Source organism: Phycodurus eques, chromosome 9 (genome assembly GCF_024500275.1).
Source record: "Phycodurus eques isolate BA_2022a chromosome 9, UOR_Pequ_1.1, whole genome shotgun sequence".
NCBI lineage: Eukaryota > Metazoa > Chordata > Actinopteri > Syngnathiformes > Syngnathidae > Phycodurus > Phycodurus eques.
In genome coordinates, this window is record NC_084533.1 from 13,301,076 (window position 1) to 13,323,031 (window position 21,956).

Below are 21,956 nucleotides of genomic sequence, written 5' to 3' on the forward strand. Positions count from 1 at the left end.
TTACAGGCGTCATCCATTCCTGACTCGGGAAGGGAGAGAATCCTGATACACCACACAGATATCTGTACTAACTACTCCTTACTTTGCCAAAACAAACCTCCGCAGAGACAGGTAAAGTCAACTGCAGGTGAGATTTTGATTGATATAAGGCACACTAGCACACTATTAATCGTTCTATAGCTATTAGAAGCTATAGAACGATTTGATGTTGAATAATTGGTGGTGAATTGTGTTGTGTTTTCTCTGTCTAGACTGGAAATAAACAAATACAGGTATCGTATTTTTTAATGCCATCATTAGCTACTTTTGCATTTTTGGGGGGGTTACGCAGTTCTCAGTGTTAGCAATGTCATACAAGTGTAAAAAGAAGTTAGGCATGAATAATAAGTAAAAGTAAAAGCTGTAGTGACAATAATAAAAAGAAATGACTCATCACCATTTTAGAAAATGCCCAGAGACATGAACTGGAGAGGGAACAGGAAGTTTGAAAAGCAATACTGGCACCTAGTGACGTTTTATAGGTATTATATCACTAGAATTATGACTTTTGGCATGTAGTATACAAACACATCTTAAACTTTGTTAGCATGTGAAAAATATCGGTTGCAATTTCCAGGTTGTGTGGTTTACATCACACTTACATCACTAGTACCCATCTGCAGTGGCATAATAAAAAAACAAAAAAGGTGGTAATGCTTTCCAGCAATGTTTCTCAACCAGACGTATAAGGACACTTCGTGGTCCGTTGCGTAATTGCAAGGGGTCCGTGAAAATAAAATTTTCCCAACCGCTTATCCTCACTCGGGTCACGGGCGAGCTGGACCCTATCCTAGCTGACTGTGGGCGGGAGGCAGGGTATGCCCTGAACTGGTCACCAGCCAATCGCCGGCCACATAAACAAACAACCATTTGCACTCACATTCACACCCATGGGCAATTGGGAGTTTTCAATTAACCTACCATGCTACGGCATTTCTTGAAATAGGATTATTTTACTCAAATGTCAGACCTTTATCTACCTTAACTACAAAGGGCAACAGGACTTTCCCCCCCCTCTAATTCTATTTTTTTCACAAGTTTAATTCATTGTATTTTAGAGATCTCGCTTCCATTCGCATTAAGTTACTTAATACAATCTTAACTTGATCTGTATACTTGTGAAATTATGTGGACATACACCATTTATTGTGAAACATCTGTAAGAAAGTGTTGTAGGAACGTCATTAATTTTAAAGGTTCAGGTTAAAGGTTCAAGTTAAAAAAATAAATATAAATTCTGTTTTGTTACACATTTCTGAAAGCTACTGCATAAAATCCTGTTTGTGACATATTTCTGGAAACATTGCAAAAATATGCTGTTGAGTTATGCCAAGAAGCTACTGCTGTTTTGTTCTGGAAGTTACAACTGAACGTTCACATTTGCCCCAAAGTGTAATTAAAGCCCAAAATGCAATTTAAAGAGCGGTTTCTGCTGTTTCTATCAAATTGCACCCCAACTGGGGAGTGGGGGTCCTCAGGGTCAATCAAAAATATGCAGGGCATCCTGGGCCCCAAAAAGGTTAAGAACCACTGCTTTACAGTACATGATACCTGAGCGTATGCTGATGGTTTGAACTCCCATGTTTTGTTTGACTTTTGAGGCATTTTCCTGCAAAATGTGATTTGAACTCCAAATTGTAGTATAGTCACAATAAAGAACATGACTTCCAGTTGTTGTGGAAGCCTCCATTGGTCATTCTAATTGGGGATTAACCAATCACATTACACAGATGGATGAAATTGTGGAGACACCTGTGTTAATTTAAAACAAAACAAAAAAAGTGGTCACAGAAATAACTCAAATCTGATAAACGTAATATCAAATAAAAGTGTTATCAAATTAACCAATGAAAATCAGACATTGCTTTTGAATTGTGGTTCAACAGAATTATTTTAAAAAACAAACTCATGAAACATACCAGGACCAAAAGGATGGCACCCTTGAGTTAATATTTGGTTGCACAAACCTTTGACGTAATCACTGCAAACTAATTTTGTAACTTTCATTGAGACTTCTTCACCTCTCAGGAGGTATTTTGGTCTACTCTTTATAAGCAATCTGCTCCAGTTGTCTCGGGTTTGAAGGATGCTTTCTCCAGACGGCATGTTTCGAGTCCTTATGCAGATGTTCAATAGGATTTAGATCAGGACTCATAGAAGGCCACTTCAGAATAGTCCAATGTTTTGCTCTTAGCCATTCATATGTGTTTTTAACTGTTTGTTTTGTCTCGTTATCCTGTTGCAAGACTCATGACTGAGAACAAGCTTTCTGACACTGGGCAGCACATTTCTCTCAAGAATACCTTGATATTCTTGCGAGTTCATTGTATCCCGCACAGATTCAAGACACCCTGTGCCAGATGTAACAAAGCAGCCTCAGAATATAACAGAGCCTCCTCCAAGTTTCATAGTAGGGACAGTGTTCTTTTCTTGGTATGCTTCACTTTTGCATCTGTGAACATGGAGCTGATGTGCCTTGCCAAAAAGTTCCAGTTTTGCTTCATCTGTCTATAGGACATTCTCCCAGAAGCTTTGTGGCTTGTCAACACGCAGTGTGGCAAATTCCAGTCTCGCTTTTTCATGATTTATTTTCAAGAGTGGTGTCCTCCTTGGTCGACTCCCATGAAGCCCACTTTGGCTAAAACAATGACGGATGGTGAGATCTCACACTGATGTATCTTGACCTTGGAGCTCACCTTTAAAATCTTTGGAGATTGTTCTGGGCACTTTTGTTACCATTCGTATTATCTGTCTCCTCAATTTGTCATCAATTTTCCTCCTGCGGCCATGTCTGGGGAGGTTGGCTCGTCCCATATATCTTAAATTTCTGAATATGCGCAACTGTAGTCACAGGAACATCAAGCTGCTTGGAGATGGTCTTATAGCCTTTACCTTTAACGTGCTTGTCTATAATCTCTCCTTTGCTTCCTCTGGTCTGTGTTTAGTGTGGTACACACCATGTCACCAAACAGCACCGTGGTTACTTGTCACTAGTGATGTTACAGATGTGCCGAGTCTTCAAGGCGTGTGTCGGGTAATGCTTCGTTTAGGGGAGGAGCCGAAAGCGATGACGTTTGAAGCCTCGTTCCACCACGTGACCGATTCACTGTGTATTTTTTTTTTTTTTTTTTTATAAATATTGTCGTGGTCAGCTCAGAGTTTGGATAAAGATTGTATAGTTCTACAGGCTACTGGAGTTTGGATAGTGTTTAGAGTATAGAGTTTGGACATAGTTTGGACAGGAGCGAGCGAGCGAGCGCTTACGTCACTCCTTGGAACCAGACTTGTGGCCACTCAGCCAGCACAATAGCCCAGCGGTTGGTTCGCTCCACTCTCAACTTGGGGTGTCGTTGTCGCCTCAGTTTCAACCTCAAGCAGGATCGCTCCGCATGAATAACTATCATTGAGGTTTATCAATTACGCTTGTTTATAAAAAAAAACAAAAACTGTATTTTCCACCGTTTCTTATTTTTTCAAAGGGAGGGCATTTATTGTGTTCCAAGAAAGTAAGGTACATTAAAACCTCACGAGGAGAGGAAAAATACTGTCCCGCAATTTACATAATCTTGCGCTTGAATTAATCACTTTTTTTTTTAAAAAAAGTGATAAACTGTTACTTATAAATAATCACTTTCAAAGTCCTTTCCATTTTCTGAAAGAGACAGAAAAACATTATACAACCTGCCATACCAGTGATGAGGAACATTTTACGCACACAGATTACGTTAAAAAAATAATACATTTTACACTTTATGTCGGGAAATTACTTGGTGAAACATTGTTCTGTAATAGTCAGCCATAATCCTTCACAAGAGCCAAAAAGACGCAAAAATGCACCGCATCACGTGTGGTTAAGATACAGCTGCCTGTGATTATGCACATGGCCACAAAGTGGTTTCGCATGCACGTGAAGCATCAAGAAATGAACCATTACTCGAACCAATGGCCTAAGTGTTACGATGAAGCTTCATCTCGCCATCACTACTTGCCATCATCACCTGTTAATAGGCCGACTGACTGATTACTACTTTTAAGACACCTGTGAGGCTAATGAGAGGACACACCTTGTTTGAACAATGGTCAAATGATTTTCAATCTTTTCTAGGGGTACCATAATTTTTGTCCAGACCTGTTTCATGATTTTTTTTTTTTAAATAACTCTGTTGAATCAATGCCTGGTTTTCATTGTTAATAAAAAAAATTCTGTACTTTTGTCAGGTTAAAGTTATTTCTGTGATCACTGTGTGGTTTTCTTTCATTACAAGAGGGGTAACAACAATTTTGCCCACGTGTCTATGTTATTACAAAACTTCAGACTGATTAAAGTTGAGCTGGCAAAAAAAAAAAAGATTTCATTTTGGTTTCTTCCCCACCAGTAGTTTATCCACAATCAGGCTGAAAGGAAATATAGACTAAGATATATGAAATGCAGGGATTTTAATATATACCACAATTTTATGGAGACAGCATATGTGCATACTTTATAGACTAATGCCAATATGATGACCACCGACAAGAGTATAATCCCAAGTGTGGGATTTGGGCTAGGTTTACGTATAGGACTGCAGGATGAGGGTTGGGAAACTTGTAAGCACAAACCAAACACAAAACCCAAACATTTTGCCATGGACCAGAACAATAAATGGTTTAACCCACCACTTTCCACAACAACTGTATTGTGCCCACTTGGTATAGATAACATTTACCCACTCACAAGGCTGTGTAATCATTTTATCCAGGGTTTATATTTTATGTATATACCTCCATATACATATATAAACCCCATACATGTAGTTAAAAATACAAAAAATACAAGTTATTAAAGTGCCTTCTACTGACTCAAACACAATCTCTGAGAGAATGGTATTGATACAGTATGTTTGAGGGAAAAAAAAAAGATAAGATTTGCTGAGTTATCAGTGCTTAAGGGAGAAAGACCAGCAGATGTAAGGCATGATTGCAACTGTACTGTTAGGTGAGCACATCTCTGTCATAGGTAACGGCATGCATGATGTAACTTAGTCGCATGTAACCACCAAGTGATTAGCGAACACAAAGCCAACCACTTATCCAATTCTTAAAAACCCGTCTCAATGTAGCACCAACTAAATCATATTTCTGTTAGACCTGACTGATCTGATCAGTCTCAAAACCCTGACATAACGTTTCATAGATTTTTAGCGGATTGTGGTCAAATCACAGATTATCAATTTGAGGGAAATTCAAAAGGTGGGAATAAAATTGTGTGCTAAGGTGCATCATGAACGTTAACATCACTAAAGCGCCTTAATGGAGCTTGAGAACGGTGCAACACATGGCTGTGAAAACAAAAATCAAGCTAAAAACTGGTTAATAAAGGTACTAGTTGGTAGTATGGAAGAAAACTAACATGATGCTCATGAACCGCCGTTTTCCATTTTCCAGGACACAGTAATTCTCCTGCAGCATTTCAGCTGAGTGGGTATAAAAATATAGACATTTGAAACCCTGAATGTTCTTATGTGATTTTCTGCAACAAAAAACCCAACACAATTTACGCTTGTCCCACTCAGTACGCACTGTTATTATTATTATTTTTTTTAAAGATTTCACCCATCTAAAATGTGTTCAGGCATTAGGAGTTTTACACCCATTACAATACAGTAACAGCAAATATAATGTTGTTGCTTTCAACAGCCTATACCATTTAATTTTTGATACACTAAAATGACCTCCGAGTGTGTGACACAGATTAACCGGGGAGGATTGAGCGCAAGTGTGATGACGTTACATAAGCATGTCTTTGTGGTGTCTGGCTATGTGCTGGCTCTTCTCCGAAGGCCTCCTGAAGCCCTTGGTGCAGTAGTCGCAGCGGTGGGGGTAGTCCTTGGTGTGAATGGAGATGACATGGCGCTTGAAGCCAGAAGCGTCCGTACTGTTGTACTCACAATACTGGCACTGATAAACTTTCCTACCACTGTGCGTCTTCATGTGCTTCTTCAGCTCCGCCGGTTGTCGGAAGCCTCGCCGGCAGCGCTTGCACTTAAATGGAAGTTCCTTGGTGTGAAGGGATAGAATATGGCGACTCAGGGTGAACGTGTCAGGAGCGTTGAAGTTACAGTGTCGGCACTGGTGCAGCTTGCTGCCCTTGTGCGTCTCAGCGTGCTTCTTCAACTCCGAGGGCCTGTGAAAGCCTTTCTCGCACACGTCACACTGGTGAGGAAAATCCTTGGTGTGCACTGAGATGATGTGTCGTTTTAGGTCACTGGAGTTGGTGCTCTTGTGCTCACAGTGTGGACACTGGTGCGTCTTGTGGCCTTGCACCATCTCTATGTGACGCTGGAGTTCCCGCGCGTCGGCGTACGCTTGTGGGCAGTGGCTGCACTTGAAGGGCAGATCTGCGCCATGCTTGCTTTTGATGTGAGTCTTTAAGTTGGACTGATCCGCGCAGCGGAAATCGCAGTGCGGACAGTGATAGGGCTTCTCACCCGTGTGGGTCCGCATGTGCTTCTTCAGCTCGGATGGGTGGCGAAAGCCTTTGGCGCACTCGACGCACACGTGCGCAAAGTTCTTACTGTGCACGGCCAGCAGGTGACGATTGAGCAGGCCTTGCTCTGCAGTCTCGTAGTCGCAGTACTTGCAGTGATGCAGCTTGGGCTCGCGGTCCTTGACGATGAGTTTGTCAGAACCCAGGGGGCTGGATTCATGATAGCGCCGTGTGTACTCTGTGTATTCTGGGGAGCGCTCGCTGTTGTGGCTCAGCAGCTTGTGACTCTCCAAATGGTTGTGGAAGCTGATCTTCTTGTTTGTGGTGAAGTCACAGTCTGTACACTGGTACTTCTTCTTTAGGAGGTGGTCCGGGTGGTTTTTCATATGGCATTTGAGGAAGCCTCGTGAGCGGAACTTCTTTCCACAAATGTGGCACGGGTAGACTGTCAGGGGCATGCCATCAGGCCCAATGATGACAGCTGAAAGAGGAAGTTGAGTAACAGCTGATTTATCTAGCCTGTCATCAAAGTGTTATCATACCAAAAGGCAGTAAAAAGAATTGTATACAGCTCCTACCAGTTTGACATTGCCGAATGTCCCCTTTCTTCTTTTTCTTGGCTTTAGGTTTGAGGACACGGTTTGTGGCCAAACCTTCTCGGATTTGAAGAAAGGGTGTCGCTGTGCCATTTTTCACCTGATTTATAGAATTACCTGCATAAAACCAGTATAGCCTATCATTAACACAGTCATACTATGTCTGCAACTATTTGATGTTTACAGCCCTCCAACCAAATTCATGAAAATGCACAAAAGCTTTTGGAGACAGTGACGCAAAAACATACTGATGTCATCATCACTGTCATCCTCATCGTCCTCTTCTATTTTGGGCTGCTTCTTGACTGCCATGTAGACCATCTTGTCACGCCCAACTCCGAGTCTTCCTGATGATGCAGCTTCACGGTCAGGGTGGCCATTTTGGTAATCATCCTCAGTTATCACCTCTGTCCCACCTAGAGAAAAGAGAGGGGGTTGATTCCAAATACACACATACAACAATCCATAATACTGATTTAGCAACTTGCCCAAATCATCATCTGCCTCAGCTTTGAAAATGTAGACTTTGATGACATCTGCGCCGTCCTCCTCCTTGCACTCCTTGTCTTCCATCACCTCAGTGCTAATCTCTAGAGGAGTGTCTCCTATGTCCAGCTTCTCTCCAACCTCATCCACTAAATAGCAAAAAGACTGAACCTCAAAAAACAGACAGGCACAATTAGAAAGAGTACCGTAGATGGAAGCCTATCTTACAGGAGATCATGAGGTAATCTTCAGAGCTGCTTCTCCCGTCATCATCCTCATCCATCTGCAGAGGAACAGCCTCAGATGGAAGTTGTTGGTGGATGATGGTCTCCGCATTACCCTCTGTCACCATCAAGCCCTCTGCGACAAGTTGGTGGTCGAGAGTGTTATCCTGGTGGTCCGAAAGAAGCTCTGCTACAAACACCTGGTCTGACATGTCATCATGGTGGTTGGCATCCTGGATAAGGTCCGAGGTTAGCACATGGTGGTGTTCCAAAGCTTCCTCTATTGCAACCTCTGTTCCCAGGATGTTTTCCGGCATGATCACACTGTGTTCTGAATGCACCATGTCCTCCCCACCTATTTCATGGCCATCTACATCCTGAGACTGCAGGCTTTCTACGTCCACCTCCAGACCCTCCACAACCTCTGCTTCCAAGCCCTCCACTTCCACTTCCTCCTCAAGGCCCTCAACAACATGAGCTTCCAGGTCCTCCACATCAACTTCAGTTTCCAGACCCTCCACCTCGACTTCTCCTTCTAGGCCTTCCACAACCTGAGCCTCCAGCTCTACCACATGTGTCTGTAGCCCTTCAACCACCTCCGCCTCCAGTCCCTCGACATCTGCGTGTAAACCTTCGACTACTTCGGTTTCCAGGCCTTCGACGACGTGAGTTTCCAGGCCCTCCACCTCAAGCTCGTGCTCCAGGAGGATGCCCTCGTCAGTCATCACGTCAGAGAGGAGCATGCCCTCGGGCACAGACACCACAATGTGATCTCCGTCAATGTGTGCCAAGCCACCCATCCCTGCAACTGTGAAATTAAGAGTCATTACTTGAAAAACAGGTCACACTTATGACAGAGCAAATACAGGGGCACCGCAACTCTTAAACTAACGGACTGAGTGACGTCAACATGTCATTTTGTATTTGTGTGACAGGTAATGTTAAAAATAGTGTATTGTGAGGTGCAGCAACGACACAATGATTATTACCTGTCGTAATCCATAGTTAAAGTCAAGAGTGTTTTAAGAGTTTTTAACATAATAGAATGGTTAACTTCAGTTTACAGTTGTATGGCAATTATCAAGCTAACCATTGTCCTCATTAGGGTCATTAATAAGATGGAGCCTATCCCAGTTGACTTTGGGCAAGAGGCAGGTTACACCCTGGACTGGTCGCTAACCAATTGCAGGGCAGACATACAGTCCCCTCCAAATGTATTGGAACGGCAACGTTTATTTTTGTTGAATACTGAAGACATTTGGGGTTCAGATCAAAAGATGAAAATGAGACAAAGGTTCAGAATTCTAGCTTTCATTTCATGGTATTTACATCTAGATGTTTTAAACAACTCAGGAAAGAGCACTTTTTTTGTTTGAAGCCACCGAATTTTCAAGTGAGCAGAAGTATTGGAACAGACATTATTAAATTATCGTAAATTGAATAACATTTAATATTCGGTGGCATAATCCTTACTTGCAATAACTGCATAAAACCTGCGACCCACTGACTTCACCAGACTGTTGCATTCTTCATTTGAAATACTTTTCCAGGCTTTTACTGCAGCCTCTTTAAGTTATTGTTTGTTTATGGGGGTTTCTCCTTTCAGTGTCCTCTTCAGGAGGTAAAATGCATGCTCCATTTGGCTTGACTTGGCCAGTCTAAAACCTTCCATTTTTTCCCTTGATGAAGTCCTTTGTTGTGTTGGCAGCAGGGTTGGGCATGGAGAATCGATTGGAACCGGGACTAACATGCTGATTCTCCCGGAATTCTTCAAATTAAAAAAAATTGTTCCCAGTTTTGATGCCTACAGTCCGCCGACCACGTAGAAGCGGCGAAAATCAACATGCATTCGTGTTAGCTTGAGGAGGAATGTAAACACCGGCGAGAATGAAAGATGCAAACTCATGCGGTGAGTAGAATGGCTTACTGTTCAAAAACAGCGACTCCAAGTCCGGGCTGCAGTGTGTGCTGAGCTCAGTGACGTCAGTACACCATTTTTCGTTGATATAGAAGAATTCTGCCACCTTTTGTTTTATCCAATAATTCTGTGACGCGGTCTGGACGCAGTTGGAAGCCCGGAAGCATTACGACACCATCGGGGACCCGTTCACAAAGCCATGTCTCCATAAAGCACAGGGTGGCGGAACGTCCGAAGTCTTTACTGGTCTTTGTCAGACGATGAAGCTCTTCCATTTTGTTGGTTAGGGAGCGTAGATTCGCCAGGTGGGTCGACGAGAGCGGCAACCTGTATCCTCTCTTGCGGAGCTTTACTTGGATGTTAGTGCACTTCCCCCTTCGTCGCCTTCGCCTAATTGCGCCAGCCACCCAACCGGTGAGTAACTCGGAGAAAAAACTGAGCGGATTTGCGAAGGTTTTTGAAAGAAAGTCTGGGGTAGACTCCCTAATGTTTAGCAAGTCTTCCCTTGTGTAAGTGAGTCATGTAATGTCTCCAAAGACGAACAAAAAACACAGACAATACTAGAGAGTACGTAACCGAGGCGACAACACGGCTCGGCGCCATCTTTGCTCAAGCTCCGAGAGAGTGCTGTCTCGATCATTGTTAGAAATTCCATTTGAGTTGAAAGCGACCCGCTGCAATATGATTGGCTGCCTGATGCAACATAATTGACTGCTTCTTCCAGGTAGGACACACCCTATTATCCACAGCACCGTTGCATACATGCGGCCCACATACAGTGGGTATCGAAAGTATTCAGCCCCCCTTAAAGTTTTCACTTGCAGCCATTAGCTAAAACCATTTAAGTTCTTTTTTTGCTCATTAATGTACACACAGCACCCCATATCTACAGAAAACAGAATTGTTGAAATTTTTGCAGCTTTATTAAAAAAGAAAAACTGAAATATCACACAGCCATAAGTATTCAGACCCTTTCCTCAATATTTAGTAGAAGCACCCTTTTGAGCAAATACAGCCATGAGTCTTTTTGGGAATGATGCAACAGGTTTTTCACACCTGGATTTGGGGATCCTCTGCCATTCCTCTTTTCAGATCCTCTCCAGGTCTGTCAGGTTGGATGGTGAACGTTGGTGGACAGCCATTTTCAGGTTTCTCCAGAGATGCTCAATTGGGTTTAAGTCAGGGCTCTGGGTAGGCCATTCAAGAACAGTCACAGAGTTGTTCTGAAGCCACTCCTTCGTTATTTTAGCTGGGTGCTTAGGGTCATTATCTTGTTGGAAGGTGAACCTTCGGCCCAGTCTGAGATCCTGAGCACTCTGGAGAAGGTTTTCGTCCAGGATATCCCTTCACACATTCGTCTTCCCTTCGATTGCAACCAGTTGTCCTGTCCCTGTAGCTGAAACACACACCCACAGCATGATGCTGCCATCACGCTTCACTTTTGGACTGTCTTGGACAGGTGATGAGCAGTGCCTGGTTTTCTCCACACATACCACTTAGAATTAAGGGCCCAAAAGTTCTAACTTGGTCCCATCAGGCCAGAGAATCGGAGTCCTTTTTTTTTTTTTGCAAACTCCATGGGGGCTTTCATGTGTCTTGCACTGAGGAGAGGCTTCCGTCGGGGCCTGACTGGTGGAGAGCTGCAGTGATGGTTGACTTTCTAGAACTTTCTCCCATCTCCCGACTGCATCTCTGGAGCTCAGCCACAGTGATCATTGGGTTCTTCTTTACCTCTCTCACCAAGGCTCTTATCCCCTGATTGCTCAGTTTGGCTGAACGGACAGCTCAAGGAAGTCGTTCCAAACGTCTTCCATTTAAGGATTATGGAGGGCACTGTGCTCTTAGGAACTTTAAGTGCAGCAGAAATGTTTTTTCTAACCTTGGCCAGATCTGTGCCTTGCCACAATTCTGTCTCTGAGCTCTTCAGGCAGATCATTGACCTCATGATTCTCATTTGCTCTGACATGCACTACGTTGTAAGGGCTTATATAGACAGGTGTGTGGCTTTCCTAATCAAGTCCAAACATCCATCCATCCATTTTCTGAGCCGCTTCTCCTCACTAGGGTCGCGGGCGTGCTGGAGCCTATCCCAGCTGTCATTGGGTAGGAGGCGGGGTACACCATGAAGTGGTTGCCAGCCAATCGCAGGGTACATAGAAACAAACAACCATTCGCACTCACAGTCATGCCTACGGGCAATTTAGAGTCTCCAATTAATGCATGTTTTTGGGATGTGGGAGGAAACCGGAGTGCCCGGAGAAAACGGCGAGAACATGCAAACTTCACACAGGCGGGGCCGGGGATTGAACCCAGGTCCTCAGAACTGTGAGGCTGACGCTCTAACCAGTCGGCCACCGTGTCGCCTCAAGTCCAAACAGTATAATCAAACACAGCTGAACTCCAATGAAGATGTAGAACCATCTCAAGGATGATCAGAAGAAATGGACAGCACCCGAGTTAAATATATGAGTGCCACAGCAAAGGGTCTGAATACTTATGGCTGTGTGATATTTCACTTATTTTTTAATAGATCTGCAAAAATTTCAATAATTCTGTTTTTTCTGTCAATATGGGGTGCTGTGTGTACAGTAATGAGGAACAAAATGAACAATGATTTTAGCAAATGGCTACAATATAACAAAGAGTGAAAAATTTAAGGGGGTCTGAATACTTTCCGTACCCACTGTATGTGCGTCACAGACAGGCCAGTACGCTGTTGTGTCTGGCCAGTGGGTACCATGCACCTACATTGACACTGGCCCGACCGCTACTTATTCATTATAAATGAAAGGTGTGAGCTATCTACGCATCTGGACTGCTGGTGACAAGCTAGCTAGCCCACACCTACCTTGTAAAGTCCGGTAAGCCGGTAAACACCTGCCGCCACCAGTCACCCACAGCTTTTCTTTTTACACGTATTATCAATGCTGCTACATTTGTAAAGCAAACCAAAGGTGTTTCCCCCAGTGACGTCACAGATGATCGTCTCAAAATTATGACGGTGTGTGCATGTGTATTGTGGGGCTCTACCGCTATCTGCAAACACTGCCTGCTTAATTTGTCTCTCGTTTTAATTTCACTTATTATAACACAGTCATGTGCAAATGTTAGCGAGCAAATCTACCTCTTTTTAAAGTAACACTCCCAACCCTGTTTAGAGCATAGACATATAAATTTATGTGCTTACTAAAAAAGCCCAGACTCCTTTAAAGAGGTTTGTATCGTTGAAAAAAAACTATCATGAAAATAAAGTGCAATAATTGCAGTAATACTGATTTATCCATGCTCTGTTTGGGACTATTAAATAGGTAAATTGTTTTGCTAGTAAATACATTGCAAAATAGTGTGAATAATCATAAAGATTACTTTTATATGGTGATGGTACACTTATGCAATCGTTTTTTATATGTATGTCAATCATATAGTTGTGGTAATGCTCAAAATTAAGTGGTTTCCCAGGGGAAGAGGATTAGGAGCCCTCATTACAACCCCAATTCCAATGAAGTTGAGACGTTGTGTTAAACACAAATAAAAACAGAATACAATGATTTGCAAATCATGTTCAACCTATATTTAATTGAAAACACAAAGACAAAATATTTCATGTTCAAACTAATACACTTTATTGCTTTTAGCCAACAATCATTAACTTTGAGTTTTATGGCTGCAGCACGTTCCAAAAAAAGCTGGGACAGGGTCATGTTTACCACTGTGTTGCATCACCTTTTCTTTTAACAACATTCAATAAACGTTTGGGAACACTAAGGACACTAATTGTCGAAGCTTTGTTGGTGGAATTATTTCCCATTTTTGCTTGATATACAGCTTCAGCTGTTCAACAGTCTGGGGTCTCCGTTGTCGTATTTTACGCTTCATAATGCGCCACACATTTTCAATGGGAGACAGGTCTGGACTGTCGGCAGGCCATCCAAGTACCCGCACTCTTTTACTACGAAGCCACGTTGTAACACGTGCAGAATGTGGATTGGCATTCTGTCTAAACAGGGGCGTCCATGAAAAAGACGTTGCTTGGATGGCAGCAAATGTTTCTCCAAAACCTGTATGTACCGTTCAGCATTAATGGTGCCTTCACAGATGTGTAAGCTACCCATGCCATTGGCACTAACACAGCCCCATACCATCGCAGATGCTTTTGAACTTTGCGTCCATAACAGTCCGGATGGTTCTTTTCCTCTTTGCCCCAGAGGACACGACGTCTACAATTTCCAAAAACAATTTGAAATGTGGACTCGTCGGACCACAGAACACTTTTCCACTTTGCATCAGTCCATCTTAGATGAGCTCGGGCCCAGAGAAGCCGGCATTTCTGGGTGTTGTTGATAAATGGCTTTTGCTTTGCATTGTAGAGTTTCAAGTTGCACTTACGGATGTAGCGTCGAACTGTATTTACTGAAATTGTTTTTCTGAAGTGTTCCTGAGCCCATGTGGTGATATCCTTTACACATTGATGTCGGTTTTTGATGCAGTGCCGCCTGAGCAATCAAAGGTCACGGGCATTCAATGTTGGTTTTTGGCCTTGCCGCTTACATGCAGTGATTTCTCCAGATTCTCTGAACCTTTTGATGATATTATGGACCGTAGATGATGAAATCTCTAAATTCCTTGCAATTGTACGTTGAGGAACATTGTCCTTAAAGTGTTCGACTATTTTCTCACACACTTGTTCAAAAAGAGGTGAGCTTCGCTCCATCTTTGCTTGTGAATGACTGAGCAATTCAGGGTATCTCCTTTTATACTCAATCATGGCACCCACCTGTTCCCAATTAGCCTGTTCACCTTTGGGATGTTCCAAACAGGTGTTTGATGAGCATTCCTCAACTTTCTCAGTCTTTTTTGCCACCTGTTCCAGCTTTTTTGGAACGTGTTGCAGCCATAAAATTCTAAGTTTATGATTATTTGCTAAAAACAATCAAGTTTATCAGTTTGAACATTAAATATCTTGTCTTTGTAGTGTATTCAATTAAATAAAGGGTGAACATGATTTGCAAATCATTGTATTCTGTTTTATTTATGTTTAACACAATGACCTAACTTCATTGGAATTGGGGTTACATCAGAGCTGGCTGCTGGCCTATGAGTCGAACAAATGATCAAATATAAGTGAAGCCTGTGTTTTGTTTTATTTGTGTGGAGTTTGCATGTTATCCCTGTGCCTGCATGGGTTTTACCCGGGTGCTCCCGTTTCATTAATTAAAGACTCTTAACTTGCCCGTAGGTGTGAATCTGAGTGCAAATGGTTGTTATTTCACTGAGATTCTTCACGTCATACGAAACTTTGCTATGCCATGGTCATGCTTCTCATAAAAGGGTCCGACCAAATCATATGCTGGTGTGACCAACTTTTTCAGTTGGTCGCACCAGTGCTACTAGTGTAAAAATTAGTGGAGCCCTGTTTGTGTATACATAATTGCTCTTTAACCAAGCAAATATTTTTATATTTTATCTGAATACTCGATTTTTCAATAGAATTCTCAGTAGGATACTCGATTACAAAAATATTTCATTGCTGCAGCCGGTCATTGCAGCACTACTGGATGCATGTCTCATTTGTCACAGGTCTGTTTGTCACTTCCAATGAAAGTGAGAAAAATTAAGAGTCATACTATGTTGTACAATTTTTCATAAAATAGCTCAAAATGTATTATATCGTGGTACATCGTTATCATGATACGAAATGGCCCATATCGTGATGGAAGATTTTTTTACCATATTGCACAGCAGTACTAAAAAGACACTATATTGCCAAAAGTATTCACTCACCTGCCTATTGCCAAAAGTATTCACTCACCTGCCTTGACTCAGATATGAATTTAAGTGACATCCCATTGTTAAACCATAGGGTTAATATGACATCGGTCCACCTGCTCCAGTTATAACAGCTTGGGAATTTGCGAAAATCTTTCCATAAGTGCATTCGTGAGGTAACCCAGTAATTGATGGTGGACAACAGACATACAAACAGCAAAGGCATGAAAAAGGTGACACCCCCCCCCCCCCCCCCCCCAAAAAAACCTTGCAGGGGGATCCCGTGGAGATTTTTGCTTCTAGCTGTGCCACATGAATAGCATCCTCCTCTTTAAGCACTCTCAATCTAGAAAAGTATTGACTAAAATCATTGTCTGTTTCACTTCATTTTTCACTATTAGAGTAAGTTAGTTCATTCTGTGTTGTAACATAATATCTAACATTGCGTAATGTATTTAACATTAATATCCGTGAACTAATTAAATAATTGTAGCTGCGTTTCCTAATACAAGATGTACTAGTGAATCAACTCTTGTCGCCAATGTTACGTGTGCTTCGCTGTTCCGCTGGGACCACAACCAAGGCCATGACCTGCATCACCTCAACACAAAAATACAAAAGACCAGTGCAACAAATACGACACTGGCTGATCTGATGTGAAATTTTTTTGCTTAAACGTAACAGTAACAAGAGAGGATATCCGCTGCAGAGGTAGGTAGAGTAGCCAAACATTGTAATCAAGTAAGTTACTTGACAATAATGTGACTCAAGTAAAAAGTAGTCCGAAAAAAATTACTTGAGTAAGAGTAAAACGTACACAGTGAAATAATTACTCAAAGTACTGAGTAAATAGTATCTTCAGATTTTTTTAACCACAGCATGAACATCAATAAAAAAAAGAATTACAAAATAAAATGTGAATGTGCAATTTCTGATATTGCTACGTGTGTGTGTGTATACACAGTCCTAACAACAACAAAACCTCTGCAATTTACTGCACGGTGTTTTCTCAAGTTAGAAGTGAGCCGAAATATCCACGTTTGGGAAGACAGTGCCAGACAAATACTACAATACATGAAAGCTGTTGTTTTTGTTCGTCTAAATGTAAACAAGAGTAGCTCGCTGTTGCCTTCATAGTAACGCCGAACTTCCCAACATGCCCGCCACGTAGGCACGACAATCAGCCGGGCTGGCTTATCTAGTGTTAACACCTATGGCTGGGAAGCCCAATGGAAGACGTTGTGTGAGGTCATGTGACTTTCTTGTGTCATTTGATTGGTGAACTAGACTTAAAATCTCACTAGCGCTTAAATTGGATTGATGTAAACAGTGGCCATTGCGGAAGTCGAAGTCGTAGTCTCGCGCACAAAATAGTTGATAAATAAGCAATAATTGATCAATCAAAGTAGCGAGCGATATTTAGACCATTGTAATGGAGTAAAAGTACTGTTACTTCTTAACAGCAGCAGCTGTTTTTTCTGGTCTCGTCAACTCCTGTGACTTAACCAAACAAAACAGGTCCCGAGTGCACAGGAGGAACCTCAGGCTGATGCGCGTGCTTAGTAGTCCGCCACGGAGTAATATTCAGAAATGACATCTGTGTGGCTGGTGGATGTGTGGACTGGAGCTCGCTGCCAGCGTTCCAGGAGTACAAAACAGCCTATGACATCAGCGACGGCGACCCCCCCAAAAAAACTCATCGGATCTATACAATTCGCGTAAATGGCCTATTTTCAGTTCAAAACGGCGAATTTCGCCAAAAGCCGGCTGATTTGCATGTATGGTTATGTGTGCTTCGCAGTTCCGCTGGGACCATAACCAGGGACATGACCCACAGCACCTCAATGCGAAAATACAAAAGACCAGTGCAAAAAATACGACACGGGCTGATCTGATGAGCAAAAATGTTGCTTAAACGTAAGAGTAGCAATAGAGGATGTCCACTGCAGAGGTGGGTAGAGGAGCCAAATATTATACTCAAGTAAGAGTACTGTTACTTGACAATAATGTGACTCAAGTAAAAAGTAGTCCTCCAAAAAATTACTTAAGAGTAAAAAGTACACTGTAATAATTACTCAAGTACTGAGTAAATAGTGAGTAACTTCTAATTTTTTAACCTCAGCATGATCAATAAAAACAAAAAAAATGTCAACGTCCAAATTCTGATATTGCTGTGCGTGTGCACAGCCAAAACAACAAAACATCAACAAATACAATACATGAAAGGTGTTGTTTTTGTTCATCTAAATGCAAAAACGAGTAGCGCACCGTTGCCTTGATGGTAACGGCAACCTTCCCACCATGGTGGCCATGCAGGCACGACGATCAGCCGGGCTGGCTTATCCAGTGTTAATACCTATGCCCGGGAAGCCCAATAGAAGACGTTTGCGGTCATGTGACGTCTTTGATTGGTGAACTAGACTTAAACGTCACTACCGCTTAAATTGGATTGGAGCAAACAGCCAAACACAGTCTGGCGCACGAAATACAACCCCAATTCCAATTAAGTTGGGACGTTGTGTTAAACATAAATAAAACAGAATACAATGATTTTAAAATCATGTTCAACCTATATTTAATTGAATACACTACAAAGACAAGATATTTAATGTTCAAACTGACAAACCTTTATTGTTTTTAGCAAATAATCATTAACTTAGAATTTTATGGCTGCAATAAGTTCCAAAAAAGCTGGGACAGGCAGCAAAAAAGACTGAGAAAGTTGAGGAATGCTCATCAAACACCCGTTTGGAACATCCCACAAGTAAAACAGGCTAACTGGGCACAGGTAGGTGCCATGATTGGGTATAAAAGGAGCTTCCCTGAATTGCTCAGTCATTCACAAACAAAGATGGAGCGAGGTTCACCTCTTTGTGAACAAGTGCGTGAGAAAATAGTCGAACAGTTTAAGGACAATGTTCCTCAACGTACAATTGCAAGGAATTTAGGGATTTCATCATCTACGGTCCATAATATCAACAAAAGGTTCAGAGAATCTGGAGAAATCACTGCATGTAAGCGGCAAGGCTGAAAACCAACATTGCATGTCCGTGACTTACAATCCCTCAGGCGGCACTGCATCAAAAACCGACATCAATGTGTAAAGGATATCACCACATGGACACTTCAGAAAACCAATGTCAGTAAATACAGTTCGGAGCTACATCCCTAAGTGCAACCTAAAACTCTACGATGCAAAGCAAAAGCCATTTATCAACAACACCCGGAAACGCCGCCGGCTTCTCTGGGCCCGAGGTCATCTAAGATGGACTGATGCAAAGTGGAAAAGTCTTCTGTGGTCCGAGGAGTCCACATTATAAATAGTTTTTGAAAATTGAGGACGTAGAGGAAAACAACTACAAGAGGAAAATAACTATCCGGACTGTTATGGACACAAAGTTCAAAAGCCAGCATCTATGATGGTATGGGGCTGTGTTAGTGCCAATGGCACGGATAACTTACACATCTGTGAAGGCACCATTAATGCTGAAAGGTACATACAGGTTTTGGAGAAACATTTGCTGCCATCCAAGCAACGTCTTTTTCATGGACGCCCCTGTTTATTTCAGCAAGACAATGCCAAAACATGTTCTGCACGTGTTACAACAGCGTGGCTTTGTAGTAAAAGAGTGCGGGTACTAGACTGGCCTGCCTGCAGTCCAGACGTGCCTCCCATTGAAAATGTGTGGCGCATTATGAAGCGTAAAATACGACAACGGAGACCCCGGACTGTTTAACAGCTGAAGCTCAATATCAAGCAAGAATGGGGAAGAATTCCACCTGTAAAACTTCAACAATTTGTGTCCTCAGTTCCCAAACGTTTATTGAATGTTGTTAAAATAAAAGGTGATGTAACACAGTGGTAAACATGAACCTGTCCCAGCTTTTTGGTAACGTGTTGCAGCCATAAAATGCAAACTTAATGATTATTTGCTAAAAACAATAAAGTTGATCAGTTTGAACATTGTATTGTGTTTGTAGTGTATTCAATTAAATATAGGTTGAACATGATTTGTAAATCATTGTATTGTTTTTATTTATGTTTAACACAACGTCCCACCTTCATTGGAATCGGGGTTGGAGTTGATCAATAAGCAATAATTGATAAATAAAAGTTGCGAACGACATTTAGATCCCTGTAACGGAGTAAAAGTACCGTTACATCTTAACAGCAGAAGCGACGAAGGGTTTTTTCTGATCTCGTAAACTCCTGTGACTTATCCAAAGCAGCTCCCGAGCGCATCGGCCTGAGGTTCCACCTGTGCGCTCGGGACCTGCATATTAGTCCGCCGCGGAGTAATCTTCAGAAATGACACGTGTGTGTAGATAGTGGATGTGTGGAATGGATCTAGCTGCCAGCGTTCAAGGAGTACGAAACAGCCTATGACGACAGCGAAAGTGACGAGATAGGGATATCACTTAAAATCATGTGTGATTCAAAGCAGGTGAGCAAATACATTTGGCAGTATTGTGTACTTTGAAGGCAAGGTACCGTTGTGCATCCCAGGAAATGCGATGTGACTATTGCGCATATGTACATTGCAATGACGATGCTCAAACGATAGATTGTGCAGCTTTAGTTGAAGGGAGCTGGACTATCTGTAGAAAACTGTGGAGAACATGCAAATGCCAAAAAGGAAAGCCAAAGTCGAGATTTGAACCCAAAACCTCATAACTGTGAGACAGATGTTTGAGACACTCATCCAATATTGATAATTAATAAGGTTAAGATGTTACTTAATACATTAGCTCGACAGTCAATAATGGTTTTATGACAATTTCCACACCACAATTATTTGTTAGAAATTTAACTCACACTTAAAAAAATGCTCACTAACCACCCACCAAAGTCTTGCATGATCATAGCATGGGGCATCTTCAGCTCCTGTGTGTGTAACTCCAACACACCGCCTCCTTGATCCATGTTTAACCCCGGGAGAACGAAAATAGCCCCAAAACTATAAAGATACACATCATGAACAGTATAAGAGTGTGTATACAATAAGTACCATTGTAATGCCTACAAATACAAATAAAAAAACTATTAAAAATACCTTCACATTTGATGTGCAGACCCTTAAAATAAAAACAGCTTTTTCGTCGTTGTTCTTCCCATCAATGCGATTGATCCTTCTGGTAAAAAAAAAAAAAAAGAAAAAAAGAAAAAAAAAGAAAAGCCCAGCCATTAGTTGCCATAATAACAGTACAACGTATTGAGATCAATATTAATAATACTATCTTTTCAAATTAGGTATCAGTGAAAGACCATGTCTGTTGCAGTGTTGATAATTGTAAATGAAGCACACTGAAGTACATTAGGAAGAGGAATGACATGTTGTTGAAAACTGGCTCCGTCCTCTGCCAACCAATAGTACTACAGGCGCCTTTAACCTGGGTCCATTTAACCGTACACCTGGAGCTAGTTGAGCCTGATGGCGAGCTCTCAGTTGGGAGAAGCGAGCTGTCCTGCTAAGTGGGCAGGACAAGCCCGCCAGTCTTGCAACTGTGGGAGTCCTGCATGTTAACAGTGGGAGGAAATGCACTGTCGTCACGTCACTGCTCAATGCAAAAAGTACGCTTTATCTGAAGTGCATTTAATGGACATACTTTCCGTTGCTATTCATTTAACTGTGTAGCCACATTTCTATTACTGCCTGTAGATGTTCCAGTAGATCGGCCACGCGTAATGTACTACAGATGTTCTGCAACGTTTTTCTTAAGGCTGGCTACCGCCTTCCATCCACCGGTTTGCTAATTAGCAACAAGCTACAACTGATCCGCCCAGCGCCATTTTGTTTTAGCATAACGGCTAGACGTATACGCTTGTTAGTCGCGTTAAAACCACATAGAACGACATGTATCACTCACAGCGGTATAAGGATAACAGCGTCACTGGAGGGCGACGAACTAACGTGTCCCAAATGTAGCAATTCGATGTTTGCTCGAACCAAGGCGCCCAACACCGTTCGTACGTGTGGCTAGCTAGCCTGCTAAGCTAGGTGGAGCCGCCTGAGCCGCATTATGTCCAGGATGTTTTTCGACAAGGCTCAAAGAGGCCCGCTGCGGCCGACTGGGCCCTTGCGAATTAAACCACATTCCATTCGTATTGGTCCAAAGCAAAGTTACCTGATAACGTCGTCTTCGGACTCTTTTGGTGTTTCCTCCCCCTCCTCCGTTTTGTCTATTATTGTTTGTGGTTTATTTTTGACGGTAAGCTAAGTGCGGCCTGCAGTTTTGGATCCCCGGGCACTCTTTGCTAGGCCTCGGCCAATCAGCTTGCTTCCTGACAAGCCGAGGGAGGGCGGGGGGCAGACAATGCGTGGCCTCGTTTACCGCTGATCCCTTACTATTTGCGTCATGCATAAGAGAGCAGTTACACTAACAGGCATTCTATTAATGGGAACACATTATGCGCACCATGCTTGCGAACGAAACGTAGGTATTACCACACGAACGATTCG

General features: G+C 42.3%; 1 protein-coding gene across 2 annotated transcripts; it reads right to left on the minus strand.

Moving 5' to 3' along the window:
• Positions 1–5,571: 5,571 nt before the first annotated feature.
• Positions 5,572–21,812, minus strand: znf711 (zinc finger protein 711). 2 transcript variants are annotated; one of them, XM_061685606.1, is made up of 8 exons: positions 21,622–21,812; positions 20,550–20,625; positions 20,341–20,453; positions 7,816–8,619; positions 7,590–7,736; positions 7,350–7,517; positions 7,084–7,218; positions 5,572–6,986 (listed from the first exon to the last, which is right to left on the minus strand). In XM_061685606.1, exons 3-8 carry the CDS (start codon positions 20,417–20,419, stop codon positions 5,806–5,808), a joined length of 2,514 nt encoding a protein of 837 aa, XP_061541590.1. In that variant the 5' UTR covers positions 20,420–20,453; positions 20,550–20,625; positions 21,622–21,812; the 3' UTR covers positions 5,572–5,805. The 2 variants fall into 2 exon arrangements, with proteins under 2 accessions (XP_061541590.1, XP_061541589.1); XM_061685605.1 differs by having other exon boundaries at positions 20,550–20,628.
• Positions 21,813–21,956: the final 144 nt, after the last annotated feature.